Source organism: Argiope bruennichi, chromosome 1 (genome assembly GCF_947563725.1).
Source record: "Argiope bruennichi chromosome 1, qqArgBrue1.1, whole genome shotgun sequence".
Lineage (NCBI taxonomy): Eukaryota > Metazoa > Arthropoda > Arachnida > Araneae > Araneidae > Argiope > Argiope bruennichi.
The window spans coordinates 115030466-115046636 of record NC_079151.1 but is presented as its reverse complement, the minus strand read 5'-3'; the positions used below and the strand labels follow the sequence as shown (position 1 = coordinate 115046636).

Genomic DNA, 16171 nt, shown 5'->3' with positions numbered 1-16171 from the left:
AAAATTGTACGAGAATACAATTGATTCTCTAAAATTTTCCAATTTAAGGAGATGAAAAATGATTTGTAAGCTTCGAAAGTCATAGAAATTAAACATTAAAATTTCAGTTAATTTTCAAGCAAATAATCCTAGAAGCCAAATTTGGTGTAGCTATAGAACCAACAATCTGTTCTGTCAAGCGTTTTGTATGTATCTTTTTTTTTTCATGTAACTTTTTTCATCATACATGGCGCGTGATACAATTTACAGATAGTATGACAGCATATAAATGTTATCAGGTTCAGAAAGAAACTCGAGCCTAACATTTAGGTGAATATTTTCCATTTAGGCCCCCTAACCTCTCATTGAACTCCCGATAATAGATAAAAAAAATCCAACGAAATTACGAAAGCACGTTTCTGTTTGGTATTTCTCCCCATAAAAAGTGGATTTCTTTTTTTCTGAGAAAAAAAAAGGTGACAAGTCAGAAATTTTCCCCTTGAGATAGTAATATGGGGCTTTTCTAACTGACATATGTAATAGTTTATTGATTCACGACGGCAATTGAAATTTTACGCCTGATTTCAAAATATCGGGTGACTTCTCATCTGTTTTCTTCCCTGATAAAGGAGCGGAGATGCAGTTTTAGCTATGCGACCCATCAAGATAAATGATGAATCAAAAACGATCGCTTTGAGAAATGAGTGGTGGATTGCGTAACTAAATGCTGTCCCTTGTGCGGCAACCTATCAACTTTCTTATCAGAGAATTATCGAAACATTTTCTTTTGCGCTTTCTGGCTTATTTATATGGGGACGCAAACCGATCAAACTTATAGTACGCTCTCAAACTTGGGAAGATCAAGATTTACCTGAAGTTGAGGATGGAAGATAATACTAACGGATTAGAATCGTCAGGTGAGTAGCCATATTTAAATATTTTCAAAATTTGAAAGCAAATTGACTAATATATATATATATATATATATATATATATATGTTTTAAGTATCCACTAATTATACATCCAAATTTTTAAAATTGTGACTTGTTTTTAATTTTTTTTTTGGGGGGGGAGGAGACATGGAGATTTTATGTCTTTATATCTTTCTTGCTTCGGATAATATAACAATTCCTTCTCATTTTTTCCATATATTTTGTTATATCATATAATATATATTAACACTGGATGGATAAAAAAGCATTTCTGTAGTAGAAAATATATTTGGTTTCATTTGCAGCCATTGCATATAACTGATGATAAACACACACACACACACACACACACACACACACACACACACACACACACACACACACACACACACACACATATATATATATATATATATATATATATATATATATATATATATATATATATATATTTAAAAAATACATATATTTGTCTTAAGTATCCACTAATTATATATCAAAATTTCTAAAATTTTAACTAGTTTCTAATTTTTTATAGCAGTGTTCAGAGAAATTTTATGTTTTTATTTGCTATTTTTTATGTCAAATTTGACCTTCTTGCTTCTGATACTATATCAGATCCTACTCATTTTTTCCATGTATTTTGTCATACCATATAATAAATAGTAACATTGCATTGATATTAAAAAACATATTTGCATCATTGCAAATGTATCTGGCTTGATTTGCAAGCATTGCATATAAATGATGATAAAAAAAGCAGCCGATAATTTACGACATAAAAATTATTACGCTTATTTTGGTGGACAATGCATTACGAATGCAAAAAAAAAAAAAAAAAAAAAAAAAAAATTGTTCGAAGCAAATAATGTTTGGACTTAACCTTCATGTAACCATTGCATATAAATAATTCATATGAAAATTTTAATTTTTGCATCATTTAAATTGTATATAAAAATTTAGGTCAGAAAACTTTTTTCGTATATTTTGGTGGACTATGTAGCTACAGCTTTGGATGTAAAAAAAAAATTGAATCGAAGCAAATAATATTTGGACTTATTCATAATTTAATTAATTATTCATAATTCCATTGCATATAAATAATGCATATGAAAATTTTAATTTTTGCATTATTTAAATTGCATATAAAAATTTAGGTCAGAAAACTTTTTTCTTATATTTTGGTGGACTATGTAGCTACAGCTTTGGATGTAAAAAAATTGAATCGAAGCAAATAATATTTGGACTTATTCATAATATTATTCATAATTTAATTAATTATTCATAATTCCATTGCATATAAATAATGCATATGAAAATTTTAATTTTTGCATTATTTAAATTGCATATAAAAATTTAGGTCAGAAAACTTTTTTCGTATATTTTGGTGGACCATGTAGCTACAGCTTTGGATGTAAAAAAATTGAATCGAAGCAAATAATATTTGGACTTATTCATAATATTATTCATAATTTAATTAATTATTCATAATTCCATTGCATATAAATAATGCATATGAAAATTTTAATTTTTGCATTATTTAAATTGCATATAAAAATTTAGGTCAGAAAACTTTTTTCGTATATTTTGGTGGACTATGTAGCTACAGCTTTGGATGTAAAAAAATTGAATCGAAGCAAATAATATTTGGACTTATTCATAATATTATTCATAATTTAATTAATTATTCATAATTCCATTGCATATAAATAATGCATATGAAAATTTTAATTTTTGCATTATTTAAATTGCATATAAAAATTTAGGTCAGAAAACTTTTTTCGTATATTTTGGTGGACTATGTAGCTACAGCTTTGGATGTAAAAAAATTGAATCGAAGCAAATAATATTTGGACTTATTCATAATATTATTCATAATTTAATTAATTATTCATAATTCCATTGCATATAAATAATGCATATGAAAATTTTAATTTTTGCATTATTTAAATTGCATATAAAAATTTAGGTCAGAAAACTTTTTTCGTATATTTTGGTGGACCATGTAGCTACAGCTTTGGATGTAAAAAAATTGAATCGAAGCAAATAATATTTGGACTTATTCATAATATTATTCATAATTTAATTAATTATTCATAATTCCATTGCATATAAATAATGCATATGAAAATTTTAATTTTTGCATTATTTAAATTGCATATAAAAATTTAGGTCAGAAAACTTTTTTCGTATATTTTGGTGGACTATGTAGCTACAGCTTTGGATGTAAAAAAATTGAATCGAAGCAAATAATATTTGGACTTATTCATAATATTATTCATAATTTAATTAATTATTCATAATTCCAATGCATATAAATAATGCATATGAAAATTTTAATTTTTGCATTATTTAAATTGCATATAAAAATTTAGGTCAGAAAACCTTTTTCGTATATTTTGGTGGACTATGTAGCTACAGCTTTGGATGTAAAAAAATTGAATCGAAGCAAATAATATTTGGATTTATTCATAATATTATTCATAATTTAATTAATTATTCATAATTCCATTGCATATAAATAATGCATATGAAAATTTTAATTTTTGCCTTATTTAAATTGCATATAAAAATTTAGGTCAGAAAACCTTTTTCGTATATTTTGGTGGACTATGTAGCTACAGTTTTGGATGTAAAAGAACATATTTGTTTCGAAGCAAATAATATTTGGACTTATACATAATCATTTCATATAAATAATGGCCAAAATCAACCTGTAATTTTATTATGAAAAAAAACACCGGGTATGAGGTTTAATTTCTATAAAGTTATTCATTTGTTTCCAAGAATTAGTTTCAAAATAAATTTTAAAATTAAAAATCATGTTAGCAGTTTTTTAAACCATTTTGATCATTATCTATCTTATGCGTTGTTTAATTCTTCGTATAAATTAAAATACAATTCAATTATTTGTTAAATCAGGAAAAATAGATTGTTTATATAATAACTCAAAAAATTTGCATTATTTGATTTATTTTCAATTGAGACTTACAAATGAAAAGATAAATAATAATAATGTAGTATTTTGTTTAAAATTTAACAACTGCTTGGAAATCTAGGCAAAGGCCAGTAAATAATAATACTGATATTTTAAATTTAGAAAATTAATATGCCATTTGAAAAGATTTCTTTTAATTAGAATACTTCAAAATAAAAAATTACTAATTTTAAAAATTAAATTACATAAATTAACATAAAGTAATCCGACCATTTTCGATAACCACCTGTTAACAAATCAGATTTAGAGCCTTAATTTATAAATGCCGATCAACTTTGATTATTTATGTTTTAACACAGCTTTATTATGTACTGGCTATTATTTGAGCTTTTTCTCTAAAGTAAAGAACGATAAGGGCATGTAATCACTGGTGACGAATCTCAATCGTTTCATGATCTTTCATATGAAATAAAAATTGGTGAACTCGAAACAGTAACTGCAACTGGAGTATTGGTTATTCGAGCTTTCTATTTTAAAGCTATAGATGGATGAAAATTGAAAAGATGTTTCCAGGTGCTGTAAAAGTGCGCGATACAGTGACGGAAACTTTTAATGCAATGGAAACTAATAACAAACATTCCTTTTATTCGTTTCCTGGTTATCTTAATGTTTAAAATTCTTTTATTAATATTTATTTAAAAGAGAAACTTTTCGAGGTAAAATCAATTTCTTCAGAGATAATTGTCAAGAAAGAAATTAAAAAGATACTCCTTAAATGCACCCAAGAAGATGTCCTTGATCTATTTCAAATAAATAACCTCCGTTTCTTAAAATGCTTGGTGTTTATTTTGAAATTCGAAAAATGTTATTTGCTTTAACAACAACAACAAAAAATCAAATTTGATTTAATTCATGTAAATAGACTTCATTTCAGAGATATAGATCTTGCAAATACAGATTTGAAAATTCTAAAACAGTTAATAAGTCCGCTTAAAAAATATTCATTTCATGATAATCTGTTCATCATATTAAAATTAACGGAAATATCCAATCTTATTCCAGATGAAATTTACATGTTTTTGTCTAATGAGTTGTGTTAATTTTTACAAAATTTTCATTAAAATCTTGTTTATAATGCAGTATTTATGTTTTAATTATACACCGTAGGCGAAAAAATAAGATTCTAGTTAACATTCGACAGAATCCCAATGCGTTTGTAAGCGAATTCTTTATAATGAATTTATTTTTAATGCAAACGCTTATTTTACATAAAATATTATCGTGCATTAAATCTTTTTATCGTTTGCAATTTTTTATTTAATGAAAAAATTTCTAGAATTCTGTTAAGATCAATGAAAACGCTACTAAAATATGTTTAAAATGCAAAATAGAAATTTCAAAATACAAAAGTAAAGTAGTTCATAGAATCGCACCGCTGTTTAACAATGGCAAATCTATGAATTTCTTAATATCAATATCATCTGCCTCTATTCAATTATGTATTAAATATTAAAATAAAAATTGAAGGAAATAATTGGACAGAAACGGTATTAATAATAATGTACAGGCAAAATTAAAGAAATTAAATAACCATTGCAGAAGAAATATGATTTGAAATCATTACTAAAAATGACAAAGTTTTGGTTAATTTTTTATTAAATGAATATTTAATTTTTGCGATTTGAGAAGTTCATAGTATTCTTTCTTTAGCATTAAATAATAAGTGTTCTTTTGTATTAAATAATAAGTGTTCTTTTGTATTAAATAATAAGTGTTCTTTTGTATTAAATAATAATAAGTTAATTCGGTCCATTGGTGGAGATGCAGAACATACATACATAGAAAAAATGACTTTTTTTGTATATGTTAAAATTTATTAATTTGTGGTGAGAGCTTATATTAATAATTAATAAGATACTAAAAACTAGAGTCTTTAAAAAATTACTGTTTATGAATAGTTTTATAAAATTAAGTCTATGTAATATTAACAAATATTTACATACATTTTTAATGTGTTCCAATATTATGTCAACATGTGAATGTTTAGATATTAGACTAGCAGTACCCGCATAGCGTTGCCCGTGGCATAACATCCTCCACCCGATGTGACATGGGTATATCGCGCAACCTCAAACAATTATAAAAATATATTTAGAAATCATCAAAAATAACTACAAAATAATTTTTATAGCACACATTCAAAAATATTTAGACAGTTAAAAAGGTAAAAAATATGATATGTTCGCCAAATATGTTAGCCAAAACGTTCACTAAAAGTATACAATAGAAAAGCTCTTTTAAAATTTATAAATATACAAATAAGTCATTGTTCCCACTGTTCCACACTGTTTATCAACTCTGTATAATCTGATATGAAAATAAAATTCAGCTTGCTTCATCATGTTTCTTCGTAAACTATATTGGCTGTTTTTCCTCCTGGTGCCAAGACAAGAAGATTTTGTTTGGATGTAACTCTAGAAAATGCAACATAAAGTTGTCCATGAGAAAAAAATTCTTCACTTAAGCGTAGCAAGAAAATAATTAAAATCTCAATTATAAATTATATATATATATATATATATATATATATATATATATATATATATATATATATATATATATATATATATATATATATATATATATATATATATATATATATATATATATATATATATATATATATATATATATATATATATTTTGATATGATTTCAAGATATTAAAATCTTCCCCATAAATGCCCTACAAAATGGTACAAATATCTCCAATATCAGTTAATTTTTTGCGCCTAATGAGTGTTGAATCGCTGTTTAAAATTGGACTTAAACAAAGAAATGTATCGTATATGCATACCACAGCTCTTGCTATTTGCGCATGCAAAGTTTGAGGTTTTCGCACTAGCGCGGAGAAGTGCAAAGCACAGATACTACTATTTTAAGCATTCGAGAATCGTAGTAGGAAAATAATTATAATCACAATTATAAAACTCCTTTTTTTATTTTGATATGACTTCAATGTACTTAAACCTTCTCCAATAAATGCTCTACTAAACGGTACAAATATCTCCAATATCAATTAAGTATTTCTCGAGTTTTACCCTTTCAAACATACAGGAGTACAACATACAAACATTTCAGGGGACTTCATTTTATGCTATGTATAAATACGACCTATAAATTACAAACTACGACAGGCACGATGCAAAAAATCATTCGAATCATTCTATAGAGAACCCTGCTGCATTTAAAGATGCCAAATTCTGTAAATAAGTAATTCTTAAGTAGAAGATACAAACAAGCAATGAAGTTTTGATAATTTATATTAGAATTAATAATTAAAAGAAATGTCAATGTTTTTTCCTCAGCATAGTCAGAATAAATTAACACCCGAAAACAATTTTTACACGAATGTGAAACAAAAAAGGATATTTTTTTCAATGATACAAATTTTAATTTTTTGATTTCAAAGGCTTTTTTTTTTCAGTTTAGTTATATTAAAGTCCCATTTTAAAGCAACACTAGGGCTATTTTGGGACGGACCTCGTAATTTTGGACCGCGACTATGACGGAACGGAACGACACCTGAGCTGCCTCCCATATCACGCCAGCGAGAGGGCGTTTGGCACGGACGGATTACACGCATCAGACCCGCTTACACGACGGTTCTTCGATGGAATTCGGTCACGAACCTGAAACCCTCCGTTTCCGAAGCCGAGACCTTACCACCAGGCCACAGAGGCCCTCAATTATTTTTAAATACAAATTACAGCAATAGTTTTAGCTATTGCATTTAAACCCATGCGCATTACGGCAATTTTTTTTTTTTGTTTTTTTTTTTTTGTATTTTGATACTCACAATATCGCAGTTATATGATAAAGAAAAAAACTTGAAAAATAAAATAAAGAAGAACGAATCGAACCTAAAGAAATTATCATCCAATGATAATATAGAATACAAGTTTGAATCGCCCTTAATTTTTTTTTTCGTATGAATGACTTTTTATTAACATCTACAAAAAGACATATGCAATAAATAAATAATAAGAGTAATATTTTTAAACCGTAAAAAAGTTTTCAAAATGGATGCTTCAAAGAATACATGTTTTTTAAAACGCCTATTATAATTACTAGAACAAGAAGTACAAATTTTTATAAACTGAGCCAAAAAAGAAGAAATTGAAAAAAAGTAGGGAAAAAAAAGGAAAATTTTAAAAAATTATTTTAAAACTCAAGAAGGACCCAAAAATATTTAAAAATAATATTTTGAAATTCTTTAATATTGATGTGGCAATTGAAGCATTGAATTTCTGGAAACTCTTCATGATTTGGTTTGTACTTGAATGTATTTATTGTAATATAATTATTATTTTTAAATCAGCGACCGATACTTTATTTAAAGTAAGCTGCGTAGTTTGTCTATCACTGGTATAGCATGTAAAAATCAATTAAAAGGATAATTAATGAATTGATGATTAATTGAGTAATTCAAATGTACGCTATCAAAAATGGATAGTAATATTCGCTATTTTTGTAAAATTCTCTTCATATGTTAAATATGTTCTGTAACGAAACAGGAAATGCATAATCAAGAAAAAGTATTTATTATTTGTGATTATTTTCGATACTAAATGACAAAAGACTATTTTCAAAAGTAAACATTTTGATGGCTATAACTTAAATGTGAATTTCTATTGACGGAAATAAATTATATGAATCAAATTATAAATAAATAATTAAACGAATGTGTTTGGTAATTTTTTTAATATTTTATTCTTTCTTAACAAGATGAAAAACTAAATCATTCTTTATAATATAAAATCATTCTTTATATTCTAAAATATTCTTCAAGTGTTTTGTCATTTCGAAGAAAAATGGAGATTCCCGAAATTTGCATTGCTTAATGTTTCTTAGAATGCCTATCTGGCTCTGATCACTGCATATCACAACACAACATGACATACTTTGGGGAGTAAGACATGTGTTGGGCATACTACACATGCGTTGATCCAAATGGAATATAGTGATAAATACGGAAGTATAGTGATAAAGTAATGCTATTTCAGGTAACAGTGATTAAGAAACTGAAATCTTAGCCTAGGTTATCGTGTTATTTTGTTTTTGTACAAGATGACGTACAAGTTTCTTGACCTCCAGAGAAACATTTTTTTTTTTTTAAATTTCTGTGTAAAAAGATAGTGCGGTTTTTTTAAATGAATGTATTCCTTTTGAATGTAATGTTGTTGGAATTTTAAAATTTCATTGTATTTTTAAATTATTAATCAAAATCTACAAATTATAAAAAAAGATTAGATTTCTCATCTATAGATGACAGCGCAATAAATATATAAGAAGCACCAAAAAATACATAAATTTTAATTCAGTTTTTATATCTTTATTATGCAGTTTTATTAATTTAGGAGGTGATTGTCAAAGTGGTGGAGTCGCGGAACTGCTGCGGGGTGACATTTCTTTCAAGGGAAGGAGGGTTGGGGATAGGTTGGCATGATACAGAGACTATGACAACCAATTCTGAATTCATCCTTAGTCAATATAATAAACAGAAGTTCATTCTTTTCCTTATTCGCTTACACTGATTTGTGGTTTCCGAATTGGAGTTCAATAAAAAAAAATCTCGACAAAATTTAGGAAAGAGATAATTCTCTCAGTACTTATTTTAATAATTTTGCCTTCATTCATTTCTTGTATAAGAAGTATACAAAAGGAAAATACTATAATCCTCAAAAAATTCGAAATCGGAATTTTGAGGATCTTACGTTTCAGATCTCGGAATCCAAAACATACAGTTTTGGAATTATATATCTTTGTGAACACGAGACAGCTGAAAAACTCTTTCAACTAGACATATGAATATGTATGTGTTCATGAACCGAGTATGTAAATTTCTCTTCGAATTTTGAACCAAATGCATTCAAAGAAAACCTGTCAAGTCGTTAGCCGAGAACAAGGATACGATAATAACATAACATAAATACCTAGATAAATGAAGTTTAGATTTAATGAAATTAGATGAGATTTAGAATTAAAAAATATTGACCAGGATCAAATTGTGGATCAAATCCTTTTAATAATTGTTCGTATACCAGTCTATGAAGGGTGCCTAAACAAAGAGGAACAATATTTTATTTCCTTAAATATTGCATTTTGACATCACTCTTAAGCAGCTTTTACACGAGGCCAACTATTGTGCGCGGTAGAAAATGACGCCTATCTGAGGAAATTCATGTGACGCTTCTTCTTCTTGTCTATAATTGACCATCCCGCCACTATTGTCTATAGTTGACCATCCCGCCGCTGTAGCAGTATCGACAGGATTTGTTGTGGTCTATCTTTAGCATAGTCCGTCCATAACACTGACATATTCACCAAACTGACATCCTCTTCGATGAAATTGGTCCCTAGCCACAAAGTAATCAGTCACTGACCTTTCTCCTCATCTTCCCGTTCAGCTGTCTTTCTATTAAACAAAGAACAGGCCATCACTTAAAGAAAATCTTCTCAAATTTTTCAATATTTCTCCAAATTCTTGTTTCACAACAGCAGAAATCCAAACACTTTCAAACTTTCAACAATTTGGTTAGAATTTTTAATATCATATCCATCAGAGTTTTAAGACTGCCTGGTACCATCAGTGCTTGATTGCGAGATTGTTATGCATTTCTTTAAATAATGGTAAACAGAACAGATTCCTCCACAGATGCATTTATTTTCCTGCATTCTACCAAATCATTGGAAATATGCGGGAAATCTCCTATGCCCTGATATGATTTGGATTACCAGTGGATGGCATTTTCATATCTTTATTTCTGGATTAAAAGTCATAAGTAACTCTTCCTTTTTTTGGACATCTATCATCTTTCAAACCCTTGTAGCTTTATTTCTTCTCTTAATTTCCATTTTAAGACACCATTTATTTCGGGGGCAATTGTATTAACACTCTCTTTCTCAGCCGCCAACTTTGCATATTGATCCGCCTTTTCATCACCATATATTCCAATATAGGCCTTAACCCAACTCGATCCACTTGTTAATTTTTGCATTTTTTTTAACTATGGACAGTAATGGGACAATGGGATATAGTTGTCTCAAAGGGGCAACTATTTGCCATTGCCCCATTACCGTCATGTGATAGTTGTGGCCTTCTATTGCGCATAGTAATTGGCCTACTGTATTCAAAAATAGAGAATATCGAATTGTTTTTAATTAATATTTTTACTCAAAAACGACGTTTTACGAAGTCATCTACCTTAATTCATACTTTGACAGATTAGCATTTCTAAACAGTAAGTCATATAATAAATAAAAATAAAAAATAACACTTCGCTTTTTGTTTAAGATTTTAAAGTTGGTGAACAATTATAGAAAAAATTCTGATTTAAAAAAATAATAATAATATTCCTATCTTTCAAATTTTACTATGAAATATTTAATACATATTTTGTCGGAAAGAGAAAAAAATACTTTGGGGCAAAAATTTAAGTTAGGGAATTGCATTCTATTACTTATTTATTAGTTAATTTCAAAGATTTTGGAATTTAAATTTTATTGAAAAAATATATTCTCTAATGTACTTTAATTTTTCTATATTTAGAGTAACTTCCACATTTTTAGCACATTAGTTTTGCGAACATAGGACGATTTCAATGAATTTGTTTGTTTAACTTCTGCTTCCATTTTTCAATCTATCAAATTATTTAATTAACATATTTTGAAATTTAAAAAAATGAAATATTAATAAATTTTTTGTCCTCCTTCCTAAGATATGTCCTTTGCATTCTGTTTTGGAAGCTCTACACGTACTTTAATCGATTGTCAATAAAACGAAAAATTTTTGATCATTTTGATTGGTTAAAATCGGTTGACCCTTTAGTTAAAAAGTGTTTATTTATTTGATAATACTTTGAAGGCCAGTAGTTGGAAAATGTTAGATTCTAACCCGTTATTGGAATTTTGCCAAAGAATTCTTGTCAAAATGCGAATTAGCTGAAGAAATATTGGCTGAAATTATTACTTTCTATTGAAAAAAATTATAAGAAATAAATCTCTTATAATTAAATATGGTAATAACGCCATATTTCATTATTAATTGCTTGTTCTTCTACTTGTTTATTTAAATGTAAGGAATAAAAAATCCTTCTTTTTCTGATATAATGTTTATAAAGTGAATATTATATGTAAATTTCCTGATGTGGCGTGCACGATGCAAAAACTGTTTTTAACATTGTACAGAGGATGGATTTGTAGCTATTAAATTTAGCCCGTAGTTTTTACTTGAAAAATAAATGCGAACTAAAAAAAAAGCTTTTTTAACGTTAATTTGCTTTTTAACTAAAAAGTAATTGAAATTATATTTTCCATCAATAACTTCAAAATATATAATTTCACCACCATAACTACTTTAAAATCAAAGAAAAACAGTGTCTTAGTGATAACAGTTTTGATTCCATGTATTTTCTCTCTAATTAAATTTTAAGGTGTAATTAAATATTTAAAAAATTAAAGAAATTTTTAAATAATTCTTTTTATTATTGTAGTTATTGCATTTATAGAAATGAGCGTTGGGATGATATTAAACACTATCGTTGGTATAATTAACAGTAAATTCTTAAATATAATCTAAAGACAGAAGGAATCAAGTCAAAATATTATGTACTATCATTTTGTGTCCGATTCCCGATGTTTATTATTATTATAATCATTTGGGCTGCGTGGATATTTGATTTTGCAGTATCAGGTACAGATTGATACTATACTTTCACCTGACACTGCTGCATCTGATACGGCCAGTAACCGAAGCTTTTTTCATTGAAATGAAATCGGAAACACGCTGGGTATTGGTTCTTATAATTATTGCGGTAATTACGTAATTACCGCTGTTAAAAATATTTTGTAATTATTGAGGAAATATCCGTAATTGCGTGGAGACTGGAAGATGATGCTGATAAGAATATGATTCCAAATCTGGATTTCGCTTCTTTGGTAGAAGTATTGACAAAGCGCCGATGATTTTGGTTTTGATAAAGAAAAACGATACTTATATGTTAACCAGATACCTATTTTGGACGAGTATACTCGACGTAGAAAAAGTACAACATTTTGCGTTATGATGAGTTTATTTAATGACAATTATTATATTTATTTATTTATTTTTAATTATTACTTTTATAATTAATTATTTATTATATTTATATAATAAATATATGTTTATGACAATTTAGATACTCATTTTCCGAAGAAGTCGAAACAGGTAACTGGTTAATAACCGCATGCCATTTTGCTTACGAAAAAGCCTTTTAACCCTTTCTAGGGCCGTGAGAAGTATGCTTCCCACCAAATTTATCAATCTTTGTATGAATTTATGTAGGTTGGCATAAGTTCAGACCAATTTTTTTAGAAAGACAGAAACTTAGATGCTTTAGTTCTTTATCTCAGACAAAATGATGTGTCTTGATTTGATACTTAATTATTAATTAACCAAATTAATGAATTAATCAAATTAAATTTATCTAATAAGCTAAATGAATCTCTTTTCTTATTCAAATTTCAAGCCTAAAAATATATTAACATAATATGACTAGAAAAAAATGGCCCTTTAAAGGGTTAGTTTGTGCTCTTTGGCTTTTAATCGCCCGGATGTAGCTGATACACAATACCAGAATAACCAATATGTATTTTGGGTGCTTTTTTCAGATCTATTATAGTTAAAATTTGTCACAGAAATAAATTTGTAGTCAGGAGACCGTATGCTAAATTTCATTAATTTATATCATTGCATTTTTGAATTGTCACGTTTATATATATTCAAAAACCAAATTATAAACTCCTTGGAGGATTTGATTCTAAATTCGATATAGATCTACATTTTGAATGCTAAATCTATCTGTAAATTTCATCCAGCTAGCTCTGTCCGTTTTATAATTATCGGGTTAACTTGCATTGTGAAAACATACTTCCTCTTAATGAATTTCATTCAAAAATTTATAGAAATAGACAAATTTGACGCAAGATCCTGCACCAGATATCCTCCTTCTAATTGAAAGCGTTTTTGAGTTGTCTTGTTTACAGAGAGAAATAATTAAAAAAATATGTTTTAAAACTCAGAGAAGTCTGCGAAAAGGAGATTTGAATTTATTGACGACTACTCTATTTTCTCATAGATAATTTTTTACCCAGTTTCTTTATGGATAATAGATTCTCATTAAAAAAAACCTTTTCAAAATTATAAATAGAATTTTTATTAAAGATGAATTAAATTTTAAACCTTCACCTTAGAACTTCGGAAGAATTTTATTTTTCACCGAAAACTATTTTGATATCACTTTAAAATTTTTTAAAAAAATTCTCTGTTATATTAGTTAAATTTTTTTTAATTTCAATAATTTTTGAAGATATTTTAATTATATTTTACTCTAACACTTTTCATTGTTTTAGTGATAATATTTAAACCTGCGTTTAAAAGATATTAAATAACTTTTTGTGGGCGCGTTATCGGCTACTATATAATTATAAGCAAACTTTTAAAAAATAGGTGAATTGACTCGAAATTATTATCATGCTGAAATAATTAGAATTACAAATTCGAATCATTTATAAAAAAAAATTTCCCCCTACAAATTTTAATAATCTTTGAAATAACTAAATTCTTATGCTTCTTAGTTTAATCTTTAAAAAATTTTCTTAATTTTATTTTTAAATACTTCATTAATTTCCGATTAAATGCATGATACAAAAATGTATTTAATTTAAGAAATCATAGTAATATTTTAAGATTAATATGTAATTGATCCAGAATTTTAGTAAATAATAAATAATTGATCATGGATTTTAGTAAATAATGAGTAATTGATCAGTAATTTAGATAAATTTGTAAAATTAAAACATTGTGAATCTTATCTAAGTTTAAAATTTGATAATTCCTTTCTAATGTAATGTTACCACGTAGCGACGAACGCTTTTACCTCTTTAGAAAATTGCTGATAAACAGTTAAATCTATCGAAAGTGTTGAAAAACTTGTAGGTCAAGGATCTTGAAGATATATCTATTGACATGTTCTCGTTAATATAATCGTTAAAGATTGATGTTTTTGTATGCGTAATCTATGGGTATTAACTCTTTCTTCTCAAAATTAGTGCTGAAATGGGCTTTCATCGCTCCTTGATGGGTTACTGATATCGTAATATGATCGTTCTGGAAAACAAAAATGATGTTTTATCGTATTTTTCGATACTTAGAAAACTTAACATTAGTGTTTTCTTAAAATGTTTTTTTCGAATACAGAGAACTCTCAAATTCGCTTTGAGAATGGATACAAGTGCGTAATATTGTCAACCCTGTCAATGTAAATCGTCATATAATAAATTTTTTTTTGCGATTTTTAGAAGAACTTTAAGAAAAAAAACATTATGTTGTTAGTGAGTAATCTATATGTTATGATTAATGTGGTTAATCTGTTATCAATAATAATTATCGGTCAAAGTGATTAATTGAATTATAACACTGACCATAACATGTAACTGACCATGCATGTCATAATTCTCATTAAAAACAATTTTCAAATCCCTTCACTCACTTCTATGTCGAGCAGGCATTTCCCACGGAACCAAAGCATTGTATCGGCAAATTCCTTTCTGACACTATGTAAGTTCAAAATACTTTCTCACGGTCACCTTGTCTTTCTTTTCACCTTTCTAATTCAATCGTCATGGCGTTTACAAAGAAATCCTGACAAAATATGAAAATTGGACTGTGTTCTTAGAACCATGAAAAATAAAAATTGTTAAAGAACAGTTTCTTTAACAATGCCTGTTTCCAGTCCAGGGCTGTTTCTTCAAGGAATGTTATATATATACTCTTTAAGATAAAAAGGAAGAGGCAACCAATAGTTCGAAGTCCTAAATTTAATTAACATATAATTAAAAATTAAGCAAGTTTAATTCTTTTCAACTATATCTGTAGAAAATATTATCTCACAAGCAGAGTTTTTTCGCACTATCTGAAAAATCAAAAACTAGTTTGTTTTTTTTATGATAATTAATTTCATTTCCATATACTTTTTTCTTTAATTTAAATAAAGTTTTTGAATTTAATTTGATACAAAATCTGAAATAACATTTTTATCGTTGTGAAACAATTGAAACTAATTTCATTGTTTCTTCAAATCAAACAATAATATGTTTTTGCTGATCCTCAGATTTTTAAAAAAGATTATTGTTTTTGATATTAATTCCAAAGCCAATTTTTCATTTCCGCCTTTATTTCATATCGTATACAATTTTTAATTTGTTTGAGTAGTAATTTGTA

At 27.1% G+C, this 16171-nt stretch overlaps 1 protein-coding gene across 1 annotated transcript in view; it reads left to right on the top strand.

Annotated features, from left to right (window-relative positions):
• The first annotated feature begins 772 nt into the window (after positions 1-772).
• Positions 773-16171, top strand: part of LOC129963433 (kynureninase-like) — an 86793-nt gene continuing 71394 nt past the window's right edge. Inside the window, exon 1 of the mRNA XM_056077797.1 lies at positions 773-896. Coding sequence (XP_055933772.1) covers positions 863-896 — 34 coding nt within the window. The 5' untranslated portion in view covers positions 773-862. The remainder of the gene's footprint in view (positions 897-16171) is intronic.